General features: G+C 42.5%; 1 protein-coding gene across 1 annotated transcript in view; it reads right to left on the minus strand.

The window, feature by feature from the left end:
* Positions 1–19,009, minus strand: part of RSRC1 (arginine and serine rich coiled-coil 1) — a 98,008-nt gene that overhangs the window by 28,264 nt on the left and 50,735 nt on the right. The window contains exon 7 of the mRNA XM_063167425.1: positions 11,305–11,356. Coding sequence (XP_063023495.1) covers positions 11,305–11,356 — 52 coding nt within the window. The remainder of the gene's footprint in view (positions 1–11,304; positions 11,357–19,009) is intronic.

A 19,009-nucleotide genomic window follows, 5' to 3' on the forward strand; every position in this document is an offset into this window, starting at 1 on the left:
CTGCTGCACACGTTTGCTGCCTAAAATTTGGGGGAAAAATTGGGAAATGCCAAGTGCTGTGATGTTCTAAGGGAACTTGTGTTGAAACACATTGATATTGGTAACAAAGCCTGACACTTTCAATAAAAACCACCTCACACTGAAAGTTCTGCACAGCTCTGGCTCTAGCCCCTTGACATTTGTTCAATATTTGGTGTTTCTGAGTGAACCCCTTTGGTTTTATCCCCACGCTCACACTGGGAAGGAGCGGGGCTGCTCTGCTATTCCTGCAGCCACAGCCCTGATCCCGAGGGATGGGATGACACAAACCCCAGCCAGCACACCCAGGGATGCTCAAAGCAATCAAATCCATGGCATTTGTCCCCCTGGGCAGCAGCAGAGCCCAGGGAGGGAAGGGCCCATCCAAAATCTGCTCCTGAGGAAACACCCGAGCTCGGGATCCAGCCCACACAACTCCAAGGCTCTTCCATTTCCTTCCTCCACGCTCCCAAGTTTAATAAACAACAAACCCATCATTTTTTAACACTTTAACCAGCGAGAGCAGTGATTCATAACTCTGTCATAATTAAAATTTTATGGCAAATACACACAGCCATCAGTCATCCAGGCAGCAACGTCCGAAAAAAGTGGGATTTCAATTTATAAGCCCGTGCAGGATTGTATGAGTTACACTGTATAAAAGCACATTTCTAGGGAGTTATTGAACTGGGGAAAGCAAAAGTTGGTTGGGTTTATTTTTTTAAAATCAAATACAGAGGAGGTTATGAATTTGTTGGCGCAGTGGCTCCGTACAGTGACTGATGGTTAAAAAAGGGAAGGAAATATTATCCTGTGTCTTCTTCCAGAGCTGCACTAACCACGTTTGGCGCTGTCCCTGGTGCTCCCTAATGCCACAAACACAGATTTCCTGAAATTATTAAAAACTCCTCCCAAAAAAAGAGAGAAAAATCCACATTGATGCCAGGGGATAAAAGGGGTAAATCAGTGAAATTGGTAAATTGTGAGATACACACGTACAGAAACATTTTAATGTTTCTGTAAACATTTTAATTCATTCAATTTCAATTAATTTTATCCCAGCAACAACATGGAATTCTCCAAATAAATGAAAATAATGAATTAGTCGTCTGGCACAGACAGACATTCAGGGATTTCCAAAATTTTATATTTGGCTCTCCAAGATCCATCCTGGAACCAGTCATAAAATTAAGTATTCTTTAAAGCATGGATCAGGATGATTTTAATTATTTAATATACAGCTGGTTTTAGGATATAGTAGAGAATAAAGAAATGCTTGCAGATCAGTTTCACAAGCTGCTTTTTTGCTTAGAAATACCAGAAACCCAAAAACTTTCAGTAGTTGTTTCTCATCCCTGTCCTTAAAAGGACTTTTTCCTAAATCTCATAAATATTCCACATCACCTGGGAAATCCCTTCTGCTGGCACACACCCAGCTGTTAAAGCAGTTGTGCTCCATGGCTTTACAAGAAATTTCTATTTTTAAGACACAATGACATCCCCATTCCACCCCAAGGCCAGATGATAGGAATTCTCTGTAAAAATATTTAGGGATTCCCAACACTCTTTGCTGCTACAACATTGTCAGTATTTGAGATTTTTATGCACTTTTAAGATGAGAAAAATATCGCGGGACAGGCAGGGAAAAGTTGGATTAAGTTTTCTAGTGAAAATGGTGAATGTGGCAATGCTGGGTATTTTCCAACCTTAATGATTCCATGATGTAATTTCTACTTGGAAAAAGAATCAGTTTGTATTTTCACACGTTCAAAAAATAAAATAAAATAAATAAAAAGGGAAGAAAAGAAGCTAAGCATGAGACTTGGAGCTTCCACAAACTGTTATCTCAGGTCTCCCCAGTCCATTAAAGGAAGTAATTGAATCAGTTTGCGTTTTCTCCGTAAAATCTCATTCAGAGAAATTTTATTGCCAGCCATCTAAATAGTAAATACTTATTATCCTCTCCAAATGAGGTTTTGCTTGCCAAGGGCAAAGCCATGGCAGTGACTGTGGCTCTGTCAGAGGCAGCAGAAGTGAAAAAGGTTATAAAGACACCATTAATGTCACGGGAGGGCCTCGCCAGCGCTCCGTAATTGGGGCCTTTATTCCCAGGCCCAGGCCCTGCTAATAGGATGCTTTAGGGTTTCTCTGGTGGCAGCCCCACATAATCACCTCCACCAGCTCAATGTGGATGTTTATCTGGGAATAAAAGGTCAATAATGGCCAGCTGAAAGGGCAGAGAGGCACGGCCAGGCAGGGCCAGCACCAACGGGGGACAGCCACACTGAGAAAGGCACCAAAATATTGGGAATAAGGCTGGAAAATGAACTTTTAAAAGTCAGTCTCTACTGTAAGGAAACCTGAGAAAACAGGCCAAATGGTAATTTTGAGATTGATTTAAAATAATGTATTTCTAACTCAACTGGCACCCAGGCCTGGAGGAGGCCAAGGTGTAGCCTGGCCCGGGGAAGGGGAGCCTGGCCCGGGGAAGGGGAGCCTGGCCCAGGAACACGGCAGGGCTGGAATGAGATGGGCTTTAAGGCCCCTTCCAACCCAACCCAGTCTGGAATTCCATGTACTCTCCCACAACTTACTTCCTTTGCCCTTCAGCTTTGCCCACATGTCAGACCAGAAAATGGAAACACAAATCCAGAGCTGCTGCAAGTTAGGAATGTACAGGGGGAAAGGCAGAGCTGCAGAGAGTGAGAACCTCAGGGTGGTTTGGGTTGGAGGGGACCTCAAAGCCCCCCCAGAGCCATCCCCTTCCAGGGGCAGGGACACCTCCCACTGTCCCAGGCTGCTCCAAGCCCCGTCCAATGCAACCACAATTTCCTCTTGCTCAGAGACTCATCACTGTAAAATCATTCACATTTCTCAGAGAAAACTCTCCAAGGGCTTCAGATCAGCAGCACAAAATGCTCAAAACCTTCAAGAAACTACTGATTAAATAGTTTTAGTGGGTATTTTAAGAACATAAGGGGATACACCATGGCTTAAACAAAGCAGCTCAGAAATCTTCAATAATAAATCACAGTGCAGCCACAGAGAAGAGAAACAGAACTGGAATTAAAGGGAGGATCTGCAATAAAGGCACCTAATTTGATTTTTCACATAAACTGTGTTTTGAAACACTTCTTTTTTCCTTGCTGGGGTGATCAATATGAGAGATTGGTAGAGGACACAAGTTTCCATTACTGCTGCCTTTTACTGATGATGCTGTTCTGCCCTTTCCAATGGATTCTTTCATGGGCTTGGGGCAACAGGGCTCAAACCACCTGGTGCAGGTTTAACTCAGTGTGAACTTGCCTTTCTTGACATTTGGAGGAGTGGTAAAACCTACTATTACAGCAGTTTGACACCTGCCTTTCAAGAGAGAAAACACCGCTAAAAAAGTTATTTCAGCAGAAAACAGAAAATACTGCATAAAATCCTTTCCAAGTCACGAAAGTTACCAAACACTCCTAAGAAAACACAGATATAAATATTCATAGAATAAAGGTGCGTAAACAACAAAAAGAAAACAAAATAAAATTTTCTTATCAGCCTCTTAGGTATGAGAAGAAATGTTTCACATATAAAAATACGTTGGGGGTCTTGTTTCTATCAACTTTCACAAACCCCCACATTTGCAAAAGCCAAAGTATGAGAACTGCCCTTAAACCACTCCAAAATCCCTGCCAATGACAGGCAGCAGCCCTGCAAAAAGCCCACCAGGACTGAAGAGTCCTTGCCAAGCACCCTCTGCTCCACGCTAAGATTTATTCGGCCGACACCTCATAATCATCTCTAAATCTAATGGGACACAAATGCATTTCATCACAGATGAAAATCTTCAGCGCTGCTCAAATGGAAATCAAGGAATTATTACAATGCCGTGGTCTGGCTTGCAGCAGGCATTAATCAGAAATCATAATAAATCCACACAGCACACTCAGGCAGCACATTAGTCAGGCGCTTTTGCATGATAACGACGTTGACTAATGGGCTCCGAGTTGGAAGGGTCAATCATAAACTCATCAAATGCTTCATTTAATTTCTTAATTTGGACAAACACGATTTGTTTATGGGAAAGATATCAGGTGTTCTTGAATGAATAATGGCTGTGAAACCAAAGTCCATTAATCAGTGCTTGATTACAAATGACTCGGAGATTGTTTGTTCTAATTTCATTCATTTGGGGCAACAAAGAGAACACGAGCGAGCGAAAGCACTTGGCCAAAATGGCACACTTAGTTCTCCATGTTTAATAAAGTTGTGATAAATGGGCTTTCAATAACTAAAACAAGGGGGTTATTACCCATATTAAATACTGTCCCTGAGAAAATTAATATCCAGGAGTTACAAGGAGATGGTGCAGGCACACGACAAGGTGCTGGATGAGTGCTGAACTCCTGTGCTGGCATTCCAGCTTCTCCTGAAAGGATGGATGGGAAAAGCACAAAACCAGCAGGGATTTATTTCTACTTCCTGTGAAATACTTTAGGAAAATGATGGAGTTATTTGGGTTGGAAGGGACTCTAAAGCTCAGCCAGTGCCACTCCTGCCATGGCAGAGACACCTCCCACTGTCCCAGGTGGCTCCAAATCCCAATGTCCATCCTGGCCTTGGACACTTCCAGGGATCCAGGGGCAGCCACAGCTTCTCTGGGCAGCCTGGGCCTGCCCACCCTCACTGGGATTTGTAATTAATTTAATTTAATCTAATCCATAGGTTCCTTTCAGCAAGATGATTCCGGCACACTTCCCACATGGAAATTAGGGAGGCCACCAACACCAGAACAGCACCAGCCAGAGCAGATGGGGCAATTGAAAACCTTTTCCTGGGCATTCAGGCTGTAAAATCCACCACTGGAATTTATATCCATGGATAAAAACACTCTGCACTTTCACTTGTAGAAAATCTAAACATCCAAAGATGTTACAAGGGAAGCTGTCAGCACAAAGCTCAGGACACCCATTCCTGGGAATGCCTGGATGGCCAGAGCCCACACAGGGCAGCTGCACACAGAGGAGCCCGTGACAGACCATGTGAAACACCAGAACCAAATATTTGCCCATCAATATTAAGAAATAACATCTCCCAAAAGACTTGCTAAAAACAAACGAGCCCCACGACCACATATGGTTTGCACAGCCAAACCAGCGGATAATTAAATTACAGCAAAGTTGCTAAATATGAATTGATATAAAACTTGAGCTAACTGAAAAATTGTCTTTGACTGCAGATCAATAGCAGGCCTGCAAGATTCATCTGCACATAATTAGCACAGAGATTTGCATCAAAATCCTGGATCCCATATGCTGCAATATTACAGAAACCCATTAGGCACCATGCAAGCCTGAGATACTTTTGGTGCCACAAAAAAAAAAAAAAACCTTGGATAAAAATCTAACAAAAAAATTAGAAATTCTAAAAGCTTTAGAATGATTTCTGGAGGCAATAAATGTTCATTAACTAATAAAGTTCCTCTAAATTCTGCTTATAGGCTCTGGTTTATTTAGGCATCCCTACAATTCCTCGCTGGCTTCTGATTTTAAAAACAAATTAATATTCTACAAAAATGGTTCAAAGCAATTTTTTTTAGTTTCTTGTAAGAACCTAAAAGAGGTCCCTGAAGTGAACTAACAGAATGATATTATACATTGCAAAAGTGAATTATTTCATTTCGAACACATTTATTCTCTACCTACACTCAATTAAAATCCTGTATTTTTTCAGGAATCCTGCAAATTAATTTACATTATTTAATTAATTACTATTATCCAAGTGTTTACTTTGTTTACCACAAACCAGCTGCACTTCAGAAATCACAAATTTTGTAAACACAACACCGTTAATATGTTAAAGAAGCAATTAATTGGAGAAAGACTCTTTTTTTCTACAGTTGTCACTTTGTGTGCAGAAATTCTCACTTTTTTTAGAACTCTAATGAGATTATGAAGCTCTGCCAGGAGCTCAGGGCAAGGAATGGCTGAGGAAATGTGTCTCTGTCCAGCTTGGCTGTGGAGCTCATTGGGGTGGAGCACCCAGGTGAGCTCAAAAACTTCCTGAATTTTCTGAAATTCAGTCTTAAAACACCTGAAATTCCCATCAAACACATAATATAAAAATTAGCTACTTCTTCTAATGCACACCTTCTTGATTTTTAAACTAATTGTTTAATTATTCTATTGCTCTGAGCTTTTCCAAATGTTCTTTCTCCTGATGCTGTCACTGAAATCGGTTTTGACACCAAAATCTGCTGAGTAGGAATCAGCAGCTGACCTAAAAACTGGGTTCATTAACTCCATAATTAGATGGATTTCCTAAATTAGCTGGTGCCCAAGAGCAGGATAAACCTCCCCTATGGAGCCAGGAGAGGAGAAGGATCCAGGGAGAGCTCAGGGCCTGCAGGGGCTCCAGGAGAGCTGCAGAGGGACTGGGGACAGGGATGGAGGGACAGCACACAGGGAATGGCTCCCAGTGCCAGAGGGCAGGGATGGGTGGGACATTGGGAATTGGGAATTCCTGGCTGGGATGGGATTCCCAGAGCAGCTGGGGCTGCCCCTGCATCCCTGGCAGTGCCCCAGGCCAGGCTGGGTGAGCTTGGAACACCCTGGGGCAATGGGAGGTGCCCCTGCCGTGGCTGGGGTGGCTCTGGGTGGGATCTGAGGCCCTTCCAACCCGAACCATTCCCCAAATATGGGATCTCAGGTGGCCCTAGAGCAGGACATGAAGGGAAGGTGTTTGAGCCATCACTGCTGAGGCTCTTCCCAAGGTAATTCCAGTTTATTTTCCTTTGACACAGGGAACAGAACAACCTTCCCACTGGTGAAGACTCACAAGGGATGAAAATTCCTCTACTTGCTGGGGGTTCAGGAAATGCTCCACAAAACAGCCTCAAAACCCTTTGCAGCACCTCCATCCACATTTGTCACAAAGAGAAAGCATGACTCAAGGAAGAATTTGATGATTCAAACAAGAAAACATGATTCAATAAGATTCCTTTGCTCTCCAAATAGAGATTTTTATATAAACAGAGGTAAAATTCAACTATTTAAAGTGTCAACAGCCACTATTCAAGACCAATATTTGAAATTGATAAAAATTAGAATTTTATAATAAATCAATCCTACACAGCAACTGAATTAATCTTTTTTTCAATATTCAGAACTTTTAAGCTTGTTAATAGTTCAAATTCTTGCAGTTTCTGGGGCAAGAATTATTTTTAAAGCCTACTTTAAATTTCCACAGAACAAGTAAAATATTTTAAGTATTATTTCATCCTTTGTGTGTATATAACAGCACATGTTATCCACCCTCCTAAAATTCATTGCATAATTAGAAATTTAAATTAAAGCCAGAGAGTTCTCAGTGGAAAGAGCACAAATAAGAAAACTGAAAGAAAACCACCATCAAAACGAGAAATCCATAAACATTTCATAAATTTGGCAGTTGAAAAGAAGCCCCAATAAAAGGAAATTTTTCATACTTGTTGCCACCTGCCCGCCCGACTGCTTTGCATAGCTAGAAAAGAGCAAAATAGAGGCCAACCTATTTAACTAAACAGTTTTTATTAAAGTAAAAGAAAAGCAAGAATCTATAAAGTAGCAAGTGATCCTATTAGTTCCACCAGACTAAAATCATACAGTCTACGTATGTGGTCCTTTCAGCCACATCTGTTATGAGCCATTTTGATACCCAAAAGCAGAGAATATTTGCCCATATTTATCAGGCACTGAGTGCAAATCAGGCTTTTTCTCCTCAATAATTCCTGGTAGAATGTGTAGATTAATTAAAAAAAAAAGGCAATAAGAATTATAAAATATTTGTATTTACCCCAGTTAAGGCTGAAGTACTCATCGTATTCCATGATTTTCCCTTTGAGGAATATGTTAAATAAAATAAAGATGCAGGCTACAAAATTAAAGGCAGCGATCTGATAGCATAATTCAAAGATGATGAGTTAAATATCCAATATCCAGAACTGGATCTGATAAATGGTAAATGTTTGGGATTTGTATTCCCCCATTTTCTCACATTTAGAGCCTCGCTCCCGAAGTTTCCTTTAAATAAACTCCGGCGAATTCTTTGCACAAAACGCCCTATTCTTGACTGCTCTTTCAGCCACAGATTGAAATGCAGATCCCAAAAATACATCAGTCACTTATTTCAACTCTAGACCTTTGAAAATCCAGATCAATTGCCTTTTGTCATCGCCTTTATATGGAGAGTAAGAAATTTCTGCTTAGCACCATGGAAAAGCTCCCGGAGCCCTTTGGAAGAGGCGGCAGCATCGACAGCTCGAGACACCCGTGCGCTGTTTCACGGGAATTTATTGACATTTTGGGAATATCCATCCATATCTGAATCTTTATGAGAAAGCACAGGTGCCCATATAATTTACAGCACGCACTAAGCAGCTCTCAGGTTCTGAGGTTCGCCCCGAGCTCGGGATTTCACATTTGCAACTTCTCCCTAAAAAGCGGCGCCGGGAGCCACGCTCGGCACAAACCCCCAGCCCGGATCCTCCGCGTCCCTCGGTAATGAAGTCTGGGAAAGAAATCACAGACACCCAAGTGGTTTGGCAACTGTAAGTGACAGAAGCTGAGCTAAATCCTCTGTTTACACTGGGGATTATCCGGGTGGATTGTGCGGCGCTCCCGGAGCCGGCGCTGGTCAGGGGACGCTGCTCCCCGTCCGCCCGTGGGGCAGGGCACAAAGCCCCGGCCTGGTAGGAAGTGACCCAGAAGGAGATGGCGAGCAAGGATTTACACAAAGCCAGTCTGCCTCAGAAAAACTCCATATGACCATTAACTGGCCGGCAGGGCCTGCCAGGAGGCCTAATTACAGCCCTACAGAGCCCGCTAACAAAAGCTGGAGAGCTTTAGCCCAGGGATGATCTGCTTTATACTGACTTGAGAGAGTCCATATAGAGCGAGGAAAAGAAAGAGGTTTAGCTTGGAAATTCTCCCAAGAGACAAAGCATTGTGGCTCAGTCTGGAAGGCCCACATGGAACATACTTCAGATGGGCTTAAACATCCCACCCTCTCCAAATTAACATTCAACTACTGCCTGCTTAACATCTGCTCGGGCACGGCGACTTGTGGGAGGCTGTCAGAGGAGCCTCAAAAGGCTCCCTGGCACCTCAATATTAAGAAATCTAATTCAATAAATCGTGGAAATATGAATTTATAGCTGGGACCGACAACCTCTGAGGAATGAAGGGTTTTATAAATCAAAACTCAGTTGTCTCAAGAATTAGAAGTGTTTGGGTACCTCCCAATATTGCCTTGCTCAATGAGAACAAAACACTGACATTAATCTACACTTAAAAATAAAAAAAAAATTAATGAAGTCTGCATGAATGCAGGACTTGGAGAAAAATCTCTCAGCACTGTATAACCTAAATATAAAAATGGCCATCTTACCCTCCTCCACCACAGACACAGGTGAGTATTTTTTATTTTACCTGCTCTCCTAATGAGAGACCAGAGTCACAATTCCAATCTCCAAATACACCAGGGAAAAAAAAAATCTCAGTAATAAGAGCCTGATTTACTAGGTGCTGATTTCTGCCTTTCAGAAGGAGCAGCTGCTATTTCCTAAAATAATATCTAGGTTAAATTCGAAAAGCAGGTTTTCTCAAGATCCTAAATATCTCCACAAGGGCAATTCAGATAGGGAAATACAAAGAGGGAATTGGAGAGCAGCTGTGGCTGCCCCTGGGTCCCTGGCAGTGTCCCAGGCCAGGCTGGACATGGGGACAGTGGGAGGTGTCCCTGCCATGGCAGGGCGGGATGGATGGGATCTAAGGTCCTTCCAGCCCAAACCATTCCATGATTCCACAATCTCAGCAGGGATGAACCACGAAGGGACTGTCCCCAGTGTCCCTACAAGCCCTGCAGGTGATCTGGAGCCCCTGCTTTGTCTGTCCCAACCAGGGAGGAGCAGCATCAACACCAGATCCATGACAACCCACTGGGAACACAGCACAGCTCCCCATTCCCACCCAGTGGGCTCGGAGCAATCCCCACAACCTGCACAGATATTCCATGAGCTCATTCCCAAGCTTGGGATGGAGCCCTGTGCGCACCAACAGCAGCTCCACTCACCACCACTGAAGTACAGAGTTCATTTCAATCATATTCAAACAAAACATTACCACAACAGCAATGAACCTGCTGAGCCTCAGCTCCTCAAAAGCTGCTGGGTAATGGCTCAGCAGAAATTCATTTTTAAGTTTGAAGACTAAAAGGTGCCAATTTTGCAAGGAGTAAACACACAAAAATATATTGAAACAACATTTATCAACATTTCCAACCCCTTCTCACAGCAATTAAATAAAAATTAAATTTAATTGACTGAATGCAGGACTAGGGGAAGAAGGTGGGTGATGATCCCGTAAATACCTGGGATGACCAAGACTTAAATAAAGCCAGGAAGGAACTTGATTCTGTATTTTGGATTGTAAGAGACACAAAGATATTAAATCTCTTCTGTTCCTTATGAACAACCTGCAGCTTCAATCTAAGATCCAGCCCTCAATGGTGGATATTTAAATTTAATAATGTCACAGACCTCTGATAAGCTTTGGAAAATTTTGGAGCCCAGGTCACGATGATATACAACCCCCAGTTATCTTTTGTACATCTCCCAGGTGTGAAATTAAAAAATGAGATGTGATCGATGGCAGCAGAATACACAAATTGTGCTTTTGAGGTCAGAGCTGTCACATCCATTTCATAATTACATGCTTCAAAGATTTATTAAAAGTTCTGGAGAACAAGGAATGTATTGGAAGAGAGACAAAGCAAAAGGCTGGATGGATTTTGGAAAATGAAGTACATCAGCAATGTGAGGAGATTCCTCTAAACAGAGGGCTTCCAAAAGGGGGAAAATTATATATATATATATATATATATATATATATATATATATATATATATATACACACACTAATATGTATATATATATATATACTTGTACTGATTTAGAACAATGCTAAAATATAAAGAAAATTGCAAAAAAATAAACAAAACCAAATTTTTGAGAACACAGAATCATGTCTCAGTAGCAGCAAGAGCCAGAGGATAAGCATGAGGTTTTAGTGTAGGAAAAGCATTATTTTTATTTCCTTAAAGGGCTTTACTAAGTACCAACAATAATGCAAACCAATTTAATCTTAACCTACAATTCAAGTGAGCTCCAGAGAACAGGATCAGCATCTGCCAAACACAAAGGGATAAAATCCCACCTGACGGCACAAAAATGAAGCAAAGTTTTGAAGATTGTCATTTACTCACCAGCTGCCTCCAGAACCAGCTGCAGCCTGGCCTTGGCCTGTTCAGCAGGAGTCTGCAAGAGAGGAGGGATCAGCTCACACCTGCTGGGACACTGGGCACTCCATGGGACACTGGGCACTCCATGGGACATTCCCACCCACGGGACACTGGACACTCCATGGGACACTGGGCACTCCATGGGACACTGGGCACTCCACAGGACATTCCCACCCACGGGACACTGGGCACTCCATGGGACATTCCCACCCATGGGACACTGGGCACTCCACAGGACATTCCCACCCATGGGACACTGGACACTCCATGGGACGTTGGACATTCCCACCCATGGGACACAGGGCACTCCATGGTGGACATTCCCACCCATGGGACACTGGGCACTCCACAGGACATTCCCACCCATGGGACACTGGACACTCCATGGGACGTTGGACATTCCCACCCATGGGACACAGGGCACTCCATGGTGGACATTCCCACCCATGGGACACTGGGCACTCCACGGGACATTCCCACCCATGGGACACTGGACACTCCATGGGACGTTGGACATTCCCACCCATGGGACACTGGACACTCCACAGGACATTCCCACCCCAGAGAGCTCCTGCCTCCTCCAGCCACTCCATACCCAGAGCAGCCAGAGGAACTCCCAGACTGGAGTCACCGAGGGAGGAATCACCAAGGAGATCTCCAGAGCTGACCCAAAGCACCATCCCCACCATGACCATCCCATGCCCAGCTCCTCTCCCAGCCCTCCCACCCCAAACCCTGCCTGGCTCCTGGGTGACCTCGCTCCACACAAACACACAGCTCCACAAAACGCTCCAGAACTGGGTTTAACGTGATTAATGTGCTGAGTTTTTCACACTTTTCTCTTATCTGGGCTGGTTTTTCCCTCTCCTGAAGGTATTGCTGCACATCTGTTGGCTCGAGGAGCACATTGTTGGCCGTGGCCCCACTATGCTAATCATCCCAGTGATGTTGCACTGTGTCCAATGTGTTTGCCATCCCTCCAAATGTGAAGCCACTCAAACGTTGCCACAGTTAAATTGATATACAAACCCTATTTGTCACGGGGTTCAGAAGTTGATTATTTCTGGAAGCGTCAGAGAAGTTTGGGAGGTTTCTGCTCTGCACTGAAAACAAAACCTGACGGGAATTTTTGGTGGCGTTTTGCAGCTTAGGAAATTCTTCTCAAGAGTTTCTCTAAATGGCTGCAAAAGGGAAGATTAAATAGGAAAATACAGACAAGAGAAGCTGTGGCTGCCCCTGGATCCCTGGCAGTGTCCAAGGCCAGGCTGGACACTGGGGCTTGGAGCAGCCTGGGACAGTGCAAGGTGTCCCTGCCCACAGCAGGGGATGGGATGGGATTTAAGATCCCTTCCAACCCAAACCATGCCATGATTCCATGATTTTAATTAGGCAGAGCTCTTTGCCATGAATATCCCGACTGATGATGCTCTGCATGGCCTCACCACCCTCATCCACACCCACAAGGAGAGGCTGACAGTGACAGAACAATTCTATTTCTTCTCCAAGAATTTACTGACTGCTCCTTCCAATAGGAGAGATGCTGCATTAAAGTGCAATTTAAATGAAGATCCAGATTTTGGTTGTACAGAGTTCTATTGTTTTTAGTTCAGATTTTTGCTGTTTGTATAAACCCAGAATTACTGGGCAGAATTTATTATTATTACAGCTGCAATATCGATCCTGCCATCAGACCTGACCACTAATCTGGGTGGCAGCAAGAAACATCTTGAAATTTATCATAAATTATCTTCCCATTTCTTCTTCCTGCCATGAACTAATCATTGCAATCTGTTTTGGCATCTTTGGGATGCCATGGGAGGAGAGGCAGGAGAGGAAGGGAAAGATCTGCTTTTTATCCAGAACCAACATGCCCAGTTTCAGTTTCAGAGAAGCTTTACTTGCGTTTGTGGTTTCTCCATTCCATGACAACTGTAAATTTCAAAATCCCACCTGGATTAGTCAAGTTTGGCAAAATTTTGCTGGACAAACAGAGAATGAAAAGTGTTTGGAGTCAAACACCACCATGCTCATGTCTGCACATGAACAGCCCAAGTCTTTCTGCACCTCATGCATCAGGTGGGCTCTGGCATCCCAAAATAAAATTTCCTATCCCTACAGCATATCCAGTTCAAATATTTACCCAAAAAATCCCTGGATCTCTCAGATCCTTGGATCCCTTCTTGCTGGCCACACAACCACCCTTGATCTTGGCCTTTGATCCCTTGTGGCCACACAACCACCACTGTTCAGCACCACTGACTGGAGAAAGAGGTTCCACCTGCAGCTTTAGGATATTTGTGCCCAGCACCACCACTCCCACAAGAACTCCACCAAAGAGCAAACCCCAAGCAGGCTCCAGAGGAGGAGAAGGGAGCAGCAGCAGCTGCACAGATTCACTCCCAGCACTAAACACAGAGTTCCACAACCGATCCTGCTGCTCTGAGGAGCTCCAAACACCTTTCCCCACTCCTCCCACGGAGTTATGGATGTGCCTTGCTGGTGTAAGGGAGGGAAGACTCAAATCCTTCCTTTACCCAGCAGCTTCCCACTGGGAGCAGCCCAGGCAGCTGCTCTGAGGCATCTTCCCCTCTGCCCTGGCCCCAGGTGTTAATTACTCCAGGGGAGAACTCGGCACAGCCACCTCCTCATCAATCAATAAGCCCTAACCAAGGAGTGAAAGCAGGATTCTGAATAAAGGTGACTGCCTTGGCCCCAGAAAACATCTCTCCAACTGGTGGATGGGGCCAGCACTCGGAGAAAAAAGGACAGAGGGGATTTCAGCTGAAAACCACAATTAGAGCCTCAAACAAGCCAGGAGCAATGCGTGAGAACAAGCAGCTACCCCAGGTCAGTATTGATTTGGGGACCATTAAGTGAAAAAATTCAGCAAGAGCCTCAGGAAACTTCAAAATGGTGAAACGATTGGTGGAGGAAGCATTACCAAGAGTGATGCTGAGCAAAATAAACCCTTGTACCTTTCTCATGGTCTCAAGCATAACACAGAAGGAAAAGAATTCAGAGAGTTAAAGGAAAACTAAAAGTATTTCTAGTGGCAGCTGGTGAAGGAGTCCACTAACTGTAAAAGCAGGAGAGGAATTCCCTAAAATTCCTTAACAAGCACACTGTAAAATGACCTGAGGTCATCCCCAGCAATGAATTTTACACGTGCCCAAAGTGTCTGTGAGACACTGGAATCCCAGCTCAGAAAAGGATGGGATTCCATAGGACACCAGCAACATCCATGTGATTAATAACAGCTTTTAATATTTCAAGCAAAAATTGGATTAGATCATTCAATGTTTAATGGCAGCTGATTTATAAAGGTGCAGCACAACCCTTAACTTGTATTTCTTTGCAGTTCACCCACTGCATTCCATCACTACTCCTTTTATAAAAAGTTATTTTAATAAAACTACACTAAAACAGACTCACAACTTAAAGTTTGGTGGGTTTTGTGTAAATATCCCCCCATAATTTGGTTGTCACTCACAGATCCAGGAAACAAGTGCCAGGAATATTTGGGAGAGCCATGGTTGGCTTCCCAAATACTCCATTTCAAGGGAGACGTAGCTTCTCAACTAATTAATAGATTGGAACAAACACTTTAATTCAGCTTTAGAATGTATTTTGGAAATTATTCCTTCTGTTTGGGATGAATGGTAAATGTTCTTGACAGAGGAAACAATATTAAAGTGAAAACTTGAGAACACTGAGGAAAAAAAATCTGAGAAACATGAAGTTGATAAAGAGAGTCCAAGTTTCTGCTGGAGGCATAGGGAATTTTGTGGAGCAGAGCATGTGGGTCTTGGCAGCCTGGAAAGCTTTTATCCAGGATTCCAGCAGGCCATGAGGCTGCAGCACTTTGAGCTGCAATGTCGCCTTTCTGAATTTTTACCATCATGGAATTTCATATAGAAAATGGCTGAGACGTGCTAAAACTGGTCAGGTTCCACTCCTCCTGCTCATCCCTGGCACTGCTGGGGTAAAATTCACCTGCAGGACTTTTCTGTCTCAAACCATCTGGATAAAAGCCCAACAAACTTTCTGGTGATGGTGATCCTTTTTGGGGGTTTTTTACACAAATCTTTTCTCTTGGAATTTGATAAAGACAAATCCAGCCCTCACCATTGCCAGGTACCTGAAACCAGAATTCCATGTTTGACTGCAGAGAAATCCCCAGTTTGGGGCTGTGGGCAGCAAAAAGAGACCTCAAGTGCCAGTGAGGGGAAGAGCCAAGGAAGAAATCAAACATAAGGGTTACAATAAAATGATATTTGAATTTATTCTGTGAGTCAGGGGCCTGCCTCCACCTGCAATATTATCCATCCCACTCCCAGCAAATCCCAACAGGAGAGAGCAACAAAGGAGCCTAAGCCCAGCCAGCTTTTAAACAGATTTTGATCAAATTATGGAAAATATTGTGGGACAGGTTTATCGTAGGAATGCTGGATTCCTTTCCTGCCATTTACTCCTCTTTGGGTGATTAAAAAATAATTACCAAAGAAACTGAAAATGCTTATTTGTATAAGAAGACATAAGAGAATAAAATAATCTCTCTTCATGAGAGAATAAAATACTAAAATAAAAATAAAACCAAAGGAGATTGGGAATTTGCAATTGTCAACTTTTCCTTATATAAGTCTTTGAGGGTGGCAAATTCCAGATTGATAAAAGAATGGTTTTCACATTAAAAACATAAAAATAAAATCCCACAGAAGAATCCCTAATCTGAATTAATAGCACAGAAATATAATAAGCACATCTGGCACTATTTGAATTAAACCCCTGCATTTTCAGACATAAATCTGTTGAAAAGATTGGATGGTAAAATTATATTTACGTCTGAGTTTTTCCTCTGATACAATTAATCAACAACACTACTCAGGAATAGGCTATGGTAGGAGTGTCCTGACTGGATACAGATCCACCCGCTCCCAAAAAAATAACCTTAAATTGATCAAAATTAACTATAAGTGGAGAAAAATCATGCAAAACATGGAAAAATGGCAATTTTAGTCCATGGAATTCACAGATGCTCTTTGTATATCAACAGAAATAAAGAATCCAGCATCAGGGATGGACTAATTAGCAAATTATTAACCAAAACAATGGGCAGAAAATCTGAAATTTTAATTTATGTAAAGGCCACCAAAAATACGACCAGTGATGAAGGGAAGAGTCCATCCTAATTGGACATGAACACCACAGTGAAGGGAAAGCCTGGCTATGGAATGTGGCTCCTGCAGCCAGAGCCAGGAGAAGACACTGGAACATCGACAGAAAGGACACAAAACCTTCCCAGAGCTCTCCTCCAAGACTGCCAATTTACCAAAACTGGGAAGGAGAGAGCCAACAATGACAATGCCCAATTGTGAAATTCAGGGCCCAGTGAGGAACTAAATGAGGCAGAACTATAAAATCCCAGCTCTGAATGGAATGCCCAAATTTCCTGCTAAAACACCACAGGATATTCAGACTCAGAGTTTTCCATCTGAGGGAATTTTCACTCAGATTTGAGATCAGAGGGACAAAAACCTGGAACTGTCCCCAAACATCAGCAGCACTCTGAGCTGAGGATTCCCCAAATCCTCTCCTTCCTCTCCCCCCAGGACACACATGGCCACCAAAACATTTGGATTTGTTAACTTTAATTGTGGATTTATTACTTTAATTGTGGATTTTCCATTTCACTCCATTCAGCAGGAGCCACTTGCCAGAGCAAGGTGGGTTTAAGCTGGGATCTCCAGAGAACCCTGCAACACCAGGTGGGTGGAAAATCCCATCTTGTTTCCTCTAAAACCAACCCAAAATGTCAGGAATAAGCAACAATGGATTGCTGGATGCAAATCAAAGGCAGGAGGGAATGGCTGTGGCAAACAGCCCGGGTGGCTCGGGCACACGGACGGGATTTTTGGGGTTTTAAAGCAGTTTTTGCAGCAAAGGCACCTTTAACAGGACCAGAAAACAACAATGCACTCATTTCAGTGAATATCCCTGAGAAAAAGCAAGGAAAAAGGCCTTCCTACTGGAAGTGGATACAGCAAAATGGATTAAACACTCAGCAGAAAGAGGGAGAGCTGTAAATAAGATTTTAGAAAATTAATCGGTAAATCCAGGTCTTTTTAAAAGGAAAAATTCCTGGAAGTGTTAAACTTACACAGCCATAAAACTCTGTGTGGGTTCTTCAATAAGAGAGGAAATATGGATAATATTGCACTAAAGGCTAAAAAATTACCTCCCCTTATTTATCTCCTTGCAGCCTGGAATATCATCCCTTAGATTTACATTTGCATGGAAATGCAGCCACAACCACCAAAAAATTCAACATTCTGATAAAGGGCTGACAGAACGGAGATTTCTGCATCAACATCATCCAGTTATTATTCTATAAATTAATCTATTTCCTAATTAGACCTTTAAAAATTAAAGGTAGAACGATCCCCACAGCTTACAAAAATTATAAAATTATTAATATTTAACTCTTAAATATGGATTTTAATCTTTTATCACTGTTTCAATTTTTGCTGCATTATGTTGCAACAAAGATGTGGACATAAAAATAGCAGCAGATAAATGCAGGTTCTGAAATGAAAATTTTTAATTAACACATCATAAACTGCTTAGGAAACAGGTCCAGCCAAGGTTGGACTGTCTGGAAAAGCAGGAGCACAACCAACAGGTAACAGGGATTAATTAACAAAAGGAATAGCTAATACTTGAATTACTGCTTTACTTTTTCCACTAGGAGAGGAATTTTCTCTAAATAAATCAGAATTCCTCAGAAAAAGGGAATCCCATCCCCTTTGGAACCTTTGCATTAAAATGCAGCAATTGAAAATTAAAAGCATTTCAAATACCACAAGGATCCAGTGGGTTCTAAATCAGCATTAAGTTTCAAAATAATCTGACAATCTACCCCAAATCATGCCTAATTATACAGGAATTAACCTGAACTTAATCAAGATTATATACTTTGAATAAAAGTGCATTTTCTCTTTGCTCTTGGATTCAATGATCAACTCAGCCCCACTGCACCGTTTTTTGGGCTGGCACAGATCTGCAGGTTTAACTTTTCCAAAAATGACTTGTGTTTCATGCTTTTGGCTGCTTCTTCTGACAAGTAAGTACAATATAAAATGTGCAGGGCAAAACATAATTATTCTGAGGAGCACCTGCATAAAACCAGGGTGCAGAGATTTGTATTTTAGGTGAAGATCACAGATAGTTGGGCAAATTTATGCTTCATCTCAGTATTGTGCCAAGATCCCTCTTCAGTATCTGCAATAAAATACATTCAGAGCAAAATGTAAAATCCCCAAAAGAAGAGGAGCAAGAACCCCCTAAAAAGATGAATTTGCTGATGGCCTCAATAATTAAATTAAAAACCAATTACACTTCTGCCAAAGTGTTTGTTTGCTGGAGAAAACCCTCCCAGGAAAGGCACTTAAACTTGGGGATAGAGAAGCAGCCACTGCCCTCCATAAAGTTCCTTTATATATTTTTCCACAATATGCACAAAACCAGAATATGAAATCAGAAACATTTTACACATTCTCATACTTCAGAGAGCACTAACAGCATTTTACTCGTCGAAAGCACTTTATCTTCATGTCTCTATAAGGCAGAGTTGGTGCATAATAATGTAATTTATATTGCCTAAATGTTATTT

The sequence above is a fragment of the Melospiza melodia genome, chromosome 12, assembly GCF_035770615.1.
Source record: "Melospiza melodia melodia isolate bMelMel2 chromosome 12, bMelMel2.pri, whole genome shotgun sequence".
NCBI lineage: Eukaryota > Metazoa > Chordata > Aves > Passeriformes > Passerellidae > Melospiza > Melospiza melodia.